This window comes from Melanaphis sacchari, unplaced genomic scaffold (assembly GCF_002803265.2).
Source record: "Melanaphis sacchari strain LSU unplaced genomic scaffold, SCAv2.0 Contig25_pilon_pilon, whole genome shotgun sequence".
NCBI lineage: Eukaryota > Metazoa > Arthropoda > Insecta > Hemiptera > Aphididae > Melanaphis > Melanaphis sacchari.
Window position 1 is genome coordinate 1,662,697 of NW_020271133.1, and position 16,634 is coordinate 1,679,330.

General features: G+C 35.3%; 1 protein-coding gene across 1 annotated transcript in view; it reads left to right on the forward strand.

Moving 5' to 3' along the window:
- The first annotated feature begins 7,290 nt into the window (after nucleotides 1–7,290).
- The window catches only part of LOC112595148, a 14,700-nt gene continuing 5,356 nt past the window's right edge, over nucleotides 7,291–16,634 (forward strand). Inside the window, exons 1-4 of the mRNA XM_025340245.1 lie at nucleotides 7,291–7,502; nucleotides 7,649–7,937; nucleotides 8,439–8,684; nucleotides 14,720–16,632. Coding sequence (XP_025196030.1) covers nucleotides 7,670–7,937; nucleotides 8,439–8,684; nucleotides 14,720–16,632 — 2,427 coding nt within the window. The 5' untranslated portion in view covers nucleotides 7,291–7,502; nucleotides 7,649–7,669. The remainder of the gene's footprint in view (nucleotides 7,503–7,648; nucleotides 7,938–8,438; nucleotides 8,685–14,719; nucleotides 16,633–16,634) is intronic.

The following is a 16,634-nucleotide window of genomic DNA, read 5'->3' on the forward strand; positions in this document are numbered from 1 at the left end:
CGCTACTGGATCGGTAAACGAAGTAATATCAATTCGTGTTTCGCCGACGACGTGTAGTAGATAATGATATTATTATATCCAAATATAAAGAAAAAAAAAAAAATCGAGTAAGTAAAAAATAAAAATAACTGCTATGTTGGTGCCAAATTATGATGTGTTTAGGATTAGCTGATCCCGTATGGCGTTCACCTCGTCTTGAACTCCGTTGAACGTATAATGATTTACACAGGTTTTAAACGCAATCATCGTTTGGGCGGTTTTAACCAAATATAAAATACAGGTAACCAATTAAAACACAATATTATGAACAAAAAGTTATTCGTTCTATGTGAGCCAAATAGTCTCCGCGTAAGCCCGTTTTTAAAATGCAAACTTTTAATATTATGTTCTGAGTGCGTACTGCGTAGGTACCTAACTTGTGACAAAAAACAAAAAAAAACTTCAAGACTTTAACCAATAGTTATCACGATTTTGGCTGTAAGTTGTTTGTTCGGCAGTAACTAAATCTTTTTTCATATTAAATAATACACAACATCGTCAACGTCGGTACCTATCGTAAATTGACCAGCACAGACATATTTTTACATCACCCGGAAATCGTGAAAATGTGTAAGGATCCGTCGTATTAGTCATCTCTGCCTATATATTTTCAAAAGTAAACAATTATTTAATAAGTACGAAATTTTAATTTTCTCTGTACGACGTAGAAAGGCACACACAAGGGAATATAGGTATACGTCATTACGTTGGGCTGAATTACGCCGGTTGGCATTCTTTGTCCCCCGCTGTCTGCTTTATGCTGTAGGGCTCACATATCCAATTTATGTTTAGTTGATCTCTAAACACCTACTTGTCTACGTGTAAAAAGTGAGAACTACTAAACAGCAAAACGGGTTTCCCAATTTTTTTATTATTGTATTAGGTATGCGATCTAAACTATTCTAAAGATTTGTTTTGTATAATGAGCCTCTCATTAGTGACACTTTCGTGGTTTCATCTGTAGCGATATTTTAATATTTTCCCGTAGGCAAACAATCCGTTACGTTATTTTCTTTTGAGGATTTAATAAGTGTTTAAGTAATTTAATAACTATGGACGATAATAAAGTCTTTACTATTCGATATTAATTTTTTATTCTTGTAAAGATAAAAAAAAAAAAAACCAAATTGTTGGTGACGGAAATTGGGCGTTTATCAGGCAGAGATTTATCGAGAATGTTGGAGCGTTGGTGGGTCGGACGATAAAATACTTCTCTGCGCCGCTAGAAATCGAAACCAATTCACACCGCTGTACCTACGAGTTAAAAAATACGACTGATGCGAACCGTCGTTCGAATATCTTTTATCGATCGTATATTGTCAGATATTAAACTTTATGAAGTGGTCACGGCGCGGCGTTTTGTCACATCGTGCCCACAATATTATGCGCCCATTGTTTCAACGATACGTTATTTATTGTTGTTAATAATTAGTATGCGGTCGACACGCCATACGGTCGAAATGGAATACACGCAAATACGCAATCTATATGTATTGGTACATAAAAACGTTTTACTATGGTAGTATAATCGTAATAAAAATAAAGAAAAACGCGTATTCTATGTATACGACCAATTTGTACTGCCTATAATAATATCATATCCGTGCGTGTGAACCCCTCAACTCCCGGCGGCTTATCTACCGCAGCTTTAGCTTTCTATATTAACGACTCGCCAGAACCTGTAAGCATACCTGTCCGCATAATAATAATAATAATAATAATAATAATGTGGGTTTAATAACATTGTATATTGTGCTACGGAGAGATAGATGTTTTTCATTTTTTTTTTATTTTTTTTTTTTCATACGTTTTCACTAAACACCGAATTGTTCTCGTCGCACACACTTTAATAATAATATAATATACGTAATATTATTATACAGTCAGCCACGTCCGTCGGCGCGGGTACCTACGGGAATTGACGGGTAAGTCGGCGTAACCGTCGTCGCGTAGGCATACAATGCAACTCGCCTACATAAATCGTAATAACGTCACGTCGTAATCACCGTTCAAGTTCTATTCATCTGCGGGCTGACAAAAGCGCGTTAATCGGACTGGTCGGCGGTACCAGGCGACGACGTCGCAACGGCGTGAAACCGACGGAAATCCAAATTAAATATGGTAATTTCGAGGCGGGATGGTAGGCATATATACGTATGTGTCGCTCGTGCGTCCGCTTTAAAACATATCACACTCATAAACGGCGGCGACGATACGAGCAGCCCGGGATCATCGCGCGTATTGTCCGTCGTAAAATTATTATCATATTTTTTTATTTTTTTATTATTTTTATTTATTTATTTTTTTTTTATTTTGGTCGCTTCGAGTGAAAAGCCAAACGGCGGTGGCGGCGGCGACCGAAAACCGGTTGTTCGTCGCCTACCAAACGTTTGCGGCGGGGCCGCCGCACACCTCCGGCCGATCCTCCGCCGTCACCGCCGCCACCGCCGCCACCGCCGCCACCGCTGCCACCGCTGCCGCCGACTACGCGCGCCGACGACTACGCTACGACGATAATATTATAATGACATACCCGAAAAACGTACGTAACAGTTCTATTATAATAATAATAATAATAATAATAATAACATTATACACACCACGCACGCCGCCCAGAATCGTCGTTGCGTGTGTGCGTGAGACGTGCGTGCGCGCGGCGCGATCGGTGTGTGTGTGTGTGTGCGCGCGCGTACGAGGGGCGGCGTAAAAGTTGTAGGCATGCGGCTCGCGGGCGAATAGTGAAATTTTATACGCGCGCCGCCGCTCCATCGAAAATCCACAATTCCGCCGGCCGCCGCGTGTATGTTTTTTTTTTTTTTTTTTTCCCGCAGTGCCGGCGAAGAGCGTCTCGGCGGGGTAGGCGGTCGCAGTCGTACCGTGTTCTTCTCGCGTGCGGTGTGCGGTACGTGAGTCAGTCGCAATATCGCCGTCGATCTGCGCGCAGTGGATACGCACACCGCGGAGTAGTGCAGACAGCGCAACAATATTATAATAATATACACATTACCATTATTACCGTAAACACACCGCCGCCGAAACTTCAATACTGTTTTAATCATTCGTTTTTAAAAGTACCTAACGCATATTTTATTGGCGCGCGCCCATTGTCTACCGCTCGTCTACCTAACCCGTAAGTGCATAATTTAATAGTATCCTAATAGGATATTATCGTATTGAATGCTGTGTTTGTTTTAATATTATAATCTATAACGTTATACCCACGCTCGGGAGGTACTCTCGTACGGTTGCGAGTGACATGGTATTGTTTTATGGTCATTATTATTATTATTATTATTATTATTATTGTGTTATATTAAATAATTACAATGATATGATCAGATGCGGTATTTAAATTATTATCGTGTGGGAAAACGGAGATCGTAATGACCGCGTTCCGCCGAAATGTATTGCGCTCGTGACTCATCCTATGTACATCTATATCATAAAATGTAACTATGAAGTTTAATTTTTGTTTTTCCGATCGAAACAGATTTTCGCCGAGGGACCATTTTACGGCTGCAGTGCATAAGCGGCGGTGACGGCGACGAACAGACATATCTTGTTATTCACGAAACACTGCTTAAGCGTCGACATTTCGAGTGAGTATAAATACTACGTACAATTATAGGTACTTACACGATACCTATATCTTATCGTCTATGTAAAACCTGCGCGACATTTTTAAATAGCATTGTAAGTTAATTACGTATTCGATTTATTAAGTATTACGTATAATTTGCAATATATAATGTATCTGGAGTGCATATCGCGCTCGAATAATTATATATATATATATATATATATATATAGATAATCCGTGGGTTCCGCGTGCAACGCATATATTATATACCCATGTACGATTAATTGCAGTGGCTTAACTGAAACGGACCTGTTAACATATAGGTCGAAATTTTCTCTTTTTCGTTCGGGACGCACTCCGGAAATATACCTACGGTTATCCACGCGTATAGAATAACGATATGAATAAATTCTGACGAGACCAATTATTATGCAGTCGGCTAATAAATTTAGTATCGGTGGATGCGTATAATATCGTCCCGAGAAAACCATAACATGATATATTGTACACCGATGTTGGTAATAGTTATATTATTATACGATAGGTAAGTAATTGTTGTGTGAAACGGCGTGTATGTGTATGCGTACGCGGTGAGAATACTATTTTTCCCGCAGTCATTGTCATGTTCACAATATTACGTAGGTATAATAATAATGATGTATACATAATATACGCAACAGGACAATAGCACTACGCAAGCGCAACAGGTTTCGTTAGGGTTGTGTGTACAAAGCATCTGGCGCAAGTGTACAACCCCTGTCGGTCTGCTTTCGTATATATATATATATATATATACGCATTGATGACGACGATTACTATAATAATATTTAATAATAATACCACCTTGTAACCGGATGCATCGAAATGCAGCTGACCGCTCCGTCGTCATTATTCTACTATATACTAGGCTTCTTTTATATATTATTATATTATATATACTTCAGTGTAATATATATTTCTTTCAAGTACATAATATGTCGTGCGAGTGAATTATAAATATCGGACAGACACATCAAGCATCGTATACCGCCGAAATTTATATCCAGTAGTACTTAATACTAAATACCTAAATACACGCACATGTCATAATATACGTTACTACTTACTATATATAATATATATAAACATATTAAATTATAATGTTATTATACATCTCGCGTGCTACTGAAATGTAAACGAGTGTTTTAAGTCTCCTTTGTGCCTATATGGTCATGTCTGTACAGTACGATAAACGTGAACTACAGCCTGCAGGTGACGTCTCGTACTTGCGCGGTGGTCGTAAGCCCGACGCGCGTATACCTACAGTAGAAAACCGGCCGATGTCGGCACTTTCTCGTCGTACATATACCTCTCGGGGACCCGGGGCGAGAGCCGGAAAACATTTTCGGATTCGTTGCGTATCGAGTATATAGATACGCTTACTTAATATACCAATATAATATACGTGTAAAACGTACGATATATACGCACACAACCGGTCGCCGAAGTTTAAGCAAGAAATCGAACCGCTCGCCGTATCTCACCGCGATGAAACCGCACTAGACACCTATAAAAAACAAATCCATCGAGTTTCATATCATTATTATTGCCTATATTATAATACACGTTCCCCTGGCGGACGGTGACCGTGACATTGTGCCGCGGGTGGGCCGATGACGGTGACGGCTACATGTATCCGGTTGGAGGTCATGTCGGTTGCGACCACGGGAGAGAGTGCTGCATGCGCCGGCGTTCTCCGCTGCACCGACGAGTGCATCCCCACACGAACCAATATCATACACACATCGTCGTAGATTGTGTAGGTACATGATGTGTACTTATACATGTATTATGTATATCACATTGTATAGGTATACGGTCGACCATATCCGTGGCTTGCGCGTGTACATATATATTATTATGATGATATGCTACAGCTAGGGGCGTATACAGAGATTATTTTCTCGGAGGATGGTAAGAAGGATTGGACACTGAACAAGAGACTGAAGAATTCGTTAAAAATAGAAACGTCGGCATGCCATGTTTCGAAAATAACAAATCCTTCATAATATGTATAGGTTTTTTTAAAACACTTTCTGATATAAATTCTTTACGACTAAACTCCAGAAACAATTTTCCAAGAGGCTAATCGATCATTTATAATAATAAGGTTTAATCAGAGTTTTATAATTTGTGATTTTACTACCTTGTCTGACTTTAGCCTTTATAATATGATTATACATATTATGTAAAGGCAGTAAAACTAGAATTTCTATTAGTTCTAAAAACTCTGCTTAGCTAAGCCATATGATCAAAAACAAATATCATAGTATGTCATGTGTACATTAGTAGAGGACCTCTACTAGAGGTATAGTAATAATGAAGATAAAACTGTCAAAGTTACTATGAAACTTTTATAAAAAAAAAAAAAAAATTAAAATAATATCGTCTGAAACAAATTTATCGATTTTTTATATATAATGATGTAAAAATGTACGATATGAGGCATTTTTGTACACTGATTTCACGGTTTAGAGACGTGGGTTATTAATAATAATTCATTCTATATTATATCTCCCAACGATAGAAAACTTTGTGAAAATATAAAAATATTTTCGTCATTCTTATCATTTATTTTAAAGTTTCCATGTATAATATATACATATAGGCTATAGTACAAGTTGTAACATATTGTGTATGAAATACCTTATATGGCCGTTGAATCTGACCATCGTGACTATTATGTTGAATCATAGTTACCATTCTCCTCTTTATATGTATGTCAGTAGCGTAAGTGATGTATTATTTTTTTTAAAAGGGTTGTCACCAATTCATATATATATATATATAAATTAAAATATAGTTGAGATTGCGTATATAAAAAAATGTATCTAATAAAAATAATTGGCCAATCAATACATACATGTACCAACTATGTATATTTATGGAAAAATAACTTTAGCAATAATATTTTTATACTTAATTATAAAATAATTTACATATAACATGTATGAAATGGGGTTTCTCTATCACCCACACACTCTTCTTGTTTAAGTCACTGATGTATGTATGTATGTATGTATGTATGTATGTATGTATGTATGGTATGCATGGTATGCAAGGTATGTTACGTGAATATATGATACTGAGTTTGCTGGGATTGGACCTCGTCAATAGCATACTTATTAGTTATTATTATATTTTCCCTCCCTTTTCGAAAATAAAAATACCTCTATGAGCATGAAGATGCCCTTGAGAATACAATTTTCTTTTGCTTTTATATCAGGACGTGTTTCGGCTCTAAAATCACTCGTCACTCATTATTATGATTGATATTCATTAGAAGGCTCTTACTATACTTTATATCATGTGTGCAGGGGCAGAGATAATAAATATCGGTGTATCGTGGTTTTTTATAATGTGTGTCCAATCCACCTCTTACGAGAAGAACGAATTGTTCATAATAATTAATATCATATTATGACCTGCCTTCCTGCGTCGTCGCGTGAGGGGTTTAACTATGTAGGTACTAAGATTTGTGTATATATTTAAAATATTTATTTAATTTGCTCATCTCGCACGCGTGAGACCGATATACACGCAACATGTTTATATATTGTATAGTTGTGAGTATATTATGTATCGTACACGATATATTATATATCGAGATTGTAAAAGTAGGCAAAGATGGTAGCCGTACCTGGCAGACAGGTTCTCTCTTTCCCGGCGCACCCACGACATGTCCGATAAACTGCATTCTTCGAGAGAAACACGGCGTGCCGGTATATAGCAGCATCAGCATCACATCCGTGGCTTGTGAGTTTATTTTTGGTAAGCGCTTTCATCGGATCGACGAAAGGTGTTCGTTAATTGGCCAATTTACCCATAAGAAAAATTTTCGGTTGTACGTATATATGTGTATACATAGAGTTAACGTAATATTATAGTTATAACGTATACAAATACAAAATATTAACACTTAATAATATAATAATATTATAGTTTTTTTCTTGTGTTTACTTATCGGTGTTTTGACAACTTTTCTTACAGAGCTCGTGGCAAAAATTAATAATGTGGTGGCCCCGGCCACGGTGGAAGAGTGACATTTTCACGCGTTTTGCATTACATTTATTATTTATCATCACAACTATAACTACGAAAAACGCAGTGATGGCAGACGAAGGGCAACAGCATTGCGGCTCGAGTAATATGTCTGTTGTAGTATGGACAACTGTACTTTGCACGATGCTATTGGTTTTGGCAATTGTTGCGATATATTTTGTTTACTGTAAAAAAAAAGAGCATGACTGGTCATCGTTATGGTGGAAAAGCAATTCAGGTAATTATTATAATTATTATACATATTTATCGCGTTTATACTTATAATACATAGACGTATAGTGTTATGAACTCCTAAAATGATAACATTTCAAACTAGCAATTCAAAATAGAAATTAGAAAATAGGAATTTTATGTTAGGACACAACATGCGCATTGGAATCCGTTGGCTATGGTTTCTAATGACGTCTCGCCAAATGTCTCCTCATGTTATACATTTATATTTGATATCTTTGTAGGTACTATTTCCGTAAAAAACAATCAAGTGACGACAGCAGTGTATTATTAACTAATATTGGATTATTAAAATACATTTTAGTATTTATTTACAATAAAATTACTTTCGCGTTTATTTATTATACATATAGATTGTGTTTGGTTAGGTTCATAACAATATATTAATCGTATAAATAAATAGATAAATAAATGCATTATGTTATTAAACAAAATGTTTTTATTTTTTTTAAATATGTAAATCTTTATGTATTTCAATTTTCAACAGACAAAAATCTCGTACTACAAACATCAGCCCCTGTGAAAAACCAACAAGTGAAAAATAGTGGCACTGATAATCCGGCATTTTCAGCGGATGCTTATAATGGCGACTGTATCACAAAAACAGGATTGAATAGAGTCATGCGTGTGTCCTCGTCGTGTTTAAACGAAGGATCACTGGAAAATGAATTGTCATTAAAAGAAGAATACGGCAGAAAAATCTATATGTGTAAACATAGCGATGGATCAAAAGGTAAAGAAATTATAAGAAAAACTGTCTAAATAGAGTTACGTAACAATTTAAAATATGTTCGAGCATGTATTTACTACAGTTTAAATAATAATTGGTTTTTACTTTTTAAGGCTAAATACGCCTATAACATATTATGTGTTATTGGATGGATTAAATCCAATGTATTTGCTTAAAAATGTATTCATAGTTTATATATATATATGTATATATATAAATATAATTTAACTTGTATACAAATTGAATAAGCCCAAGTTAAATTTATTAAAATATATATGTACATAAATTTAATATATTCATTTCATAATATTATGTCGAATTCGTGAAATCGACAAGAAAATTTACTAGTATATATGAAATCAGCATTTTGATCATCATAATATCTAGGTACTGTTGATTTTGTTATAGTGAAAGGTTCTTTTTAAAAATCTAAAAACACATAAAATATACAAGATACAATAATAAAATCGTGGTAGTTCATTAAATTAAATATAAATTGTTGTTATTTTAACTTATAAATCCAAACCAACACACCGTTCAACGGTGAGAGTATAAGCTTGTAGCTTATAATTATTAACTATTAACAATTTTCGTCGAAATTTGAACTTAAAACCATTATTTTTTTATTTTATTTTTTATTTTAAACAAGAAATTTACAATCTGAGCCCTTAGGCGCAATAAGAATATGTGATAATTGAAGATTTATAACATGAAACACGTGAGGGAAGAAGCCATTTAGTGAAAGTACTAATTATTTGTTGTTGTTTTTTTAAATATATATTTTATTTGTTCATTAAGTAAATCACGACACCAATTTCTTTTCAAACGCCGTGGGGAATCCTTCGGAATCGTTCGAGTAGCTAGATTTGATATAAGAGGATTGAGATGGGAAAGAAATTTAATATAAAATCAACTTTTAACTGTAAAAAAACAATTTTTACCGTGTATTTTAGATATTTATTAACTGCTATAAGTAAAATTTAAGAAATCTTATTTGCTACATTTTTATACTCTTGACTTAAAAATAAAATATCTTTAAACAGAAATCGATAAAAACAAAAAATAAAAGATTTACTTTTGATTCTCCGATGAAAAAATACGTTTCGGGCAGCTTAAACATTTTTTTTCAAAAATATTTCTAAATCTGTGCCTATGGCTTGTACAGCGATGATCAATTTAATGGTTCATTGAATTAATTATAAAATTTTTCTGATTCTATGATCGATAATCAAATAACCAAATTTATACATGTTTAGCAATGACGATGATTTCTTAAATTTTGCAGATATATAATATATTGTTTATTTACTCGTACAATACAATTCATCTTATAGACATTTTGAAGTTGTATAGTACAAGTATAATTTATAATAGATAATTTATCATTATTTTACATCTATATTACTCATATTTTAACAAATACGAGTACTTAATAAAATTAATATTTTGTTTTAACTGGGTGCTATAACTATAGTATACACTGTAACAAACTATATAGTATAAAAAAAAAAACAGTCTTGTGATGATTAATTTTATTTATCAATTATGCTTTCGTTAGAGCCTAAAGGTTAATTTAAAACACTGCACAGTTAAAAATAAACCAGGTTAATTAACTATAGGTATTGTAAAGTATTATCAATAAAATATATATTTGCCTTGGGAATTTAATCCTTGTAAGGAATAATTATTGCGGTTTACAACTGTAAAGTTACGATCACATGCTTTGACCGTACTTACTATATGGTGACGCATACCTAGTACTCGTGGTGTTAAATAAATTATGGTAGTTTAAAATACATTAATAATTTTTTTTTTCTTTTGAACATTTACTGCAAGGTAATTAACTAACATTAGGTTTTCTAGTATGATGGATTCATTTTTAGTATCTGTAAAATTTGGACTTAGTGTTTGACCAGTCATTTATATATAGCATTGCGTGAATTAGGTGTATTACGGAGACTCGGTCTATACCATTAAGTATCTATTTATGATCTTAATGTGACCAATTCTGATCTTATCTAGTTTATTTCTTCTTTCTTATGACTTAAATTATAATGAGGAGTTCAAAGAAATGATAGTTTTATTTCTCTTAATTTGTTCTCTGTGACACTGGTGCCATTTAGTATTCCATATATTAATGCAGTACACCCATTTATATATTTTTACGTATTAGCAATGAAAAATATAACGTTTCGGTATCATTGTCTGTTGTTGTTTATTGTATTTCGAGCAAATTTTCCATAAGCTTCCTAATTGCCTTACACGTTGTGATGGTTCCAGGTCAAAATATCTCCACAAAAATATCTCCGGTAAAAATATCTCCGACTTAAAATATTTCCATTAGAGATATTTTTAACAGGAGGTATTTTGTGCTAGAGATATTTAAAATTGGAGATATTTTGTCGGAGTTATTTTGACCGGAGATATTTTTGTGGAAATATTTTGACCGGTCACCTGTTGCCGAATTACATCATTATGATAATTTAAAAATTACTCTTACTTAAAATCCGGCATCTGCATTTATTCTACATTTACGCTAATAAAAGCAATCCATTTGTTGAAATATCCTTAAATATTATTTGTATAAGCTATAAAATCACTGGGATCCAACAAGTTTTCGAATTATATTATTTTTATATTCCATAACATCTTCTTACAAATAAAATATACATGAATGTAATGACAGTAGATATTTTAATATACATAATATATATTATACGTCTATATGGACTATGACTTTAGTTTACATTATTTATTTTCAATATTCGAGTTGGTATAATTAGTTATAAATTATAATGTTTCAAGTTATCTAAATTAAGTTCAATGTATAATAATGGCTAGGCTATTCGTATTTATTTATTTAAAATAATCTAATAACAAATTTACTAAACAATTTTTATGTTAGTTACAAAAAAAAAAAAAAAAAATGATAGTATTTATTTATATTTAATATTTACATATGATTAAACAAATTTCACACGAAGAAGAGTTTATTATTAGGTCTTAGTAGATATATTATTATTACAATATTTATTCTTTTACAAATAAATAATCATATCAGCTTAAGTTATCAATAAAATTAGTTAAAACTTATAAAAAGCTTGATGTATAAAAACTATTTATTACATACTATATTATTTAAATTATAAACTATTTAATAAATTTAATATTATATAGCCGATGCTTATAATTTTTGAAGTTGAATATATTAATTTTGTCATTGTAAAATACTTTCAAATTCGGTTATTTTCTTTTTTTTAATAAATTGTTATTTATGTGCACTGATATATACATTTATCTACTATATAGAATATGAAAATTGTGAAGATGATTTTATGATTCGATGCATCTCGACTTTAACTTTCATTTTATTAATAGTTAATATTACCCATTTACACTTCAAATATAGTTAATCAAGTTTAAATTTTGAGATAAACCCATGTTTATTTTATACAAGCCAATTAACTATACAATAACAAATTTAAATTATATATATTTGAATATTGTATACTAAAAACTCAATGTAATAACTAATAACATTGACAATTTATTAAAAGATATATTTAAACCAAAAACCGCGAATAGGTCAGGTCATTATCTCGCAGTTATTATTGAGCATTTGCCGTTCACTCGCTACGCTTTCATAGCATTCTAACTATATGGTTCATAAATACAATTTAATAGATATATATATTCTTTGTAAAAATATATAATCATATGATGTAATGAGTTATTTTACTTTCAATTGGTAAATTTCAAATATTTCATATTTTTCTAAAATATATATATATCTTGTAGGATATTTATAATATATATATTATATTCTATTATGTTAGGTATGTTTGGTATTAAACAAAATATTAAATTAACTATTACGATTAGGCTACTAAGTACTAAAAAGTAAATAAGCAGATATTTTCATGGTGTTGAAAGAATTTAATCACGCTTTGACACGGTGGGCGCACAAAAAACGAAATAGGTACATATTTTATTATATTTAAAAAAAATACCTACATAAAACAGCTTGTAAATATATGATCTATTGGACATTTTTGTCGATATTACATTTTTTAACATAAAAAAATGTATTATAAATTTATTATGATTTTTTTATTATTTAGCGGATAAAACGTTTAAATTAAATATATTCAAAAAAGTAATTGAAATTTTAGTAATTTCTTATAGTTATTATTTGTGCATTTATGACTCATTGAAATTCGAAGAAGTAAAATATTTATAAGAGTTATAATTTATAACTACAGTTAACTTTGAGTTTTCTTATTATGTCACATATGTACATAAATTTACCGTCGCATTTAAAGTATTTGATTTTGTTGTATATTTGTATATCACAATTATCACATAGTTAATATGTATATTATGTTAAAAATTCGTTTTTCTAAATATAAATCTTAAAAGAACAGATGATTGTGTTCATAATCATTTTTGTAGTTGATTATGATCAGAGCTCAGAAGTTCTGATAAATACATGATTTTTTATTAAGTCACGGAACATTGAAAGAAAGTTAAAAATTTATTGTATACGTTTCCTGATGTATAAGAAATTTAATTTTACTAACGTATGCATATATTATTTACGGTTTCTAGTATTATTTAGCTAATTTAAAGTTTTAAGTGTAAGTTATTTTTAAATGATAAAGCAAATAAACAATACAACGCTAACATAGAATACAAATATTATAATGTAAATGATAACATGAATTTTGATTTTCAAATAGTAGGTACGTTATTATCGGTTGTTATCGCTGATCACGTCTAATATTTTATTCCAATCATTTCTAATGATTTGGTTATTTTTAAAAAAGGACAAAGACATTGTACTACAGTTATCGGATTCATCGTACTTACATTCTAGGGTTAGATCATACCAATAGTTCCTAAATACCTATTATTGTATATACTAAAATAAAAAACTATACATAGAGTTTTTCAAAATTAAAAAAATTTACTTGATAGTTAAATTTTGCATATTTACCAAATTTTACTGATATTTTTTTAAAATGAATTTAGGTATTTTTAAGTGCATATTATAACCCCAAAAATTGTAATTTTTTCGTGTTATAACTTCTAAGCTCCGATGATGATTCATAGTTTTCAATCTTGTACCTTCACAATTCATTATAGTATAAGAATTATTTTTACTACACTTCGTATGGCGTGTTTTGGTGGTGCAACTAATCTTACACAGTTAAATTTACGCTCAATGATTTAAAGCTTTTTATTTAACTTAGACTATTGACTTTGTTTTTGGATTGTATTTTTAAAACGATATTCGTTTGTTATAAATTACTAATAACTAATAATAATTATAACTTAAAACAGAGTTATAGGTACGCGTAATAATAGACATGTATTTAGAATTTAATATTTTTCCGTAAAATCAATGTTGTTGTATTTAGACGAATACATTTCTTAAATGAAAATAATATAGTGGTAATATTTTTAATCATATTATTAATTTAATAAATACCAGAAACACGATTCATAGAACACCGTTAATTGTTAATACTCGTGTACGACGCTGTGGCTATAGGTTATAAAAGTGGCCGACCGCCGTGACTATAATATGCAATCATTAAAATTTATTATTTATTATAATAAATTAATCGCCGTACCTATCGCCCATCATTGGAGTACATAATATTATTATGGTTACAAATCTGAGTGGGAGGACAAATAAATAAAAACATTAAAAATAAACATTAATACAACGTATACCTATTAACATAATTTATTATACTGGCGGTATACTGAGGTTAAGTTAGACAATTTTTGGACGGTGACTAAGCCACTTTTAGTTAGTTCCCCTTTTCACAATTTACGCCTGTTACGCAGATTCTGCGACGCAGAACCGAATTGAATGAAATACAACGCGATTTCACGATTCATTAACTGCACGAATGTAAATATTGACGGACGGGCAATTAATAATTGGAAAATAATAAAAATAAACGTATATTACACCTATCTATTGTGGAAAAATAACGTCTTATGAATTACTTATTGTTTGTATATAGATCAGTTGGTCGCGTTGCGGTTGGTGTTCGACAAGGACCAACAACAACAACCGAGTAGACCGCCGGCCGCGGAACTGAGTCGCGCCCTGGTCGAGTTGAGTCGCAAGTACGGGTTGCACGTCGAACTGGAAACCGAAGGAGAAGCGGCGGCCGCGGGAACGCCGGAAAAATCCGACGACAACGCGGCAAAATGTGCAAAGTCCAACATTCTGTCGGCTGTCCGCGGACAAGCGCAACGTCTGTGGCACCAGAGACAGCTGGTGTTCAAAGGAGGTGACGGCGGCGTGGACGCGGAGAAGGAGATCGCGGACGGCGACGTGGAAAGCGGCCGCGTCGATGCGGCCCACGCGGGGAAGGCTCCGCCAGTGCAGAAATCTGTTGTGTGCACGGTGACGACTGTCAACGAAAAGGCGGAAGTCGAACGGCCGGCCCGGAACCACGGCGGCTCGTTACGGTACCGCACTCTGGAGTACGGCGCGTCGCCGGCCGACGCTGAAGCGCACTCGTCGCCGGACAGCGGCGTCCAGTGTTGTACGGTCAATCCGTCGGAAAGCGTCCGGATGCGAGCGGACAAAGACGCCGTGTTGACGGTGACCGTCGACAGAGATGTGGCGGCGGAAGAAGTAAAAGACGCAGTAGTCGTGCGGGAATCGGCGAAAGACGTGGTGCTGCAGGTGCAGGTGACGGCGGACAAGGACGAAGTGGTGAAATCGGAAAAAGACGGAGCGGTGAAATCGGAAAAAGACGAAACGATCGCGGTACCGGAAGAAAACGCTACGGCCCCGTTGAAAACGGTCCACGACGACGAAGACAAGGGGGGCAGCAAACCGGCGGTGATAAAACCGACGAAAAACGACGAACCCAAACACGCCAACCCGCCACCGCCACCGCCGCCCCGCAAGTACAGCGCGTCGGTGACGGTCGCGCCGACCGTTCCGGCGACAGCGATCGTCACATCGCGAACCGCCGCTGCAACAGTCGCCTTCACCGCGTCCGGTGCCGATAGCGTTACTGCTGCAGCTCCGCCGGAAGAGCGGTGCGGCACGACGCCGGTTCCGGTCGCTCGCGCCGAGCCGGTCAAGCCGTCCACCACCGCGGCTGCGGCGACGACGATCGGCGAAATCCGAGTGGACGACGACTATTACTGGTGCACCACGACCGCAATGGCGCCGCCACCGCCGATGTCGACGTTCGGGAAACGACCGTCCGCGACGTCGAGCGTCGACAGCGGCTGCAGTGCCGGCGGTGCAGCGGACGCCGCGACGACGAACGACGACGGCGGTGCAGCCGTCCCGGACGCGTGCGACAAAGGCCTTACCGCGGCCGCAGCCGCACTGGCGGCGGCGGACGACGGCCGAGACGTGCAGGTGGCCGGCGGCACGACCAGTATCGAGGACGCGTCGTTGCCGTCGTTCTCGTCCGACGAAGAAGAGGACGACGAAGACAATAATAATTGCAACAACGGCGATGCGGTACCGGTCGGCGGCGACAAGTCAAAGTCGCCAGCTGCGACTTGCGATTCCGTCGATACTTCGGCGCACGGTGTCGACACGAGGGCGGTCCGTAAAGACAGCGACGGCGGCGGCGTCGACGACGGAAACGTCGCAAAGACCGCCGTCTACGACGGCTCATCGCTCAGCAACAACAACAACAACAACAACAATACCGACGACAAAATCAACAAAAACAACAACTACGACGACGACGACGTGGACGGCGGGAGCGCGGCGGTACCGTCCGCCGCGGCCGAACCGAAATCGCCCGCGACGAAACTGCCGACCCTGCGGCTGTCGCTGTCCTCTCCGATGTCGTCGTATACGGCCGCCACCGGTGCCGCGACGTCGTGCTGTTCGTCGTCCGCGTCGTCGACCTCGCCGTCGCCCACCAACAGCACCGCCAACAGTTCGCCAATCGT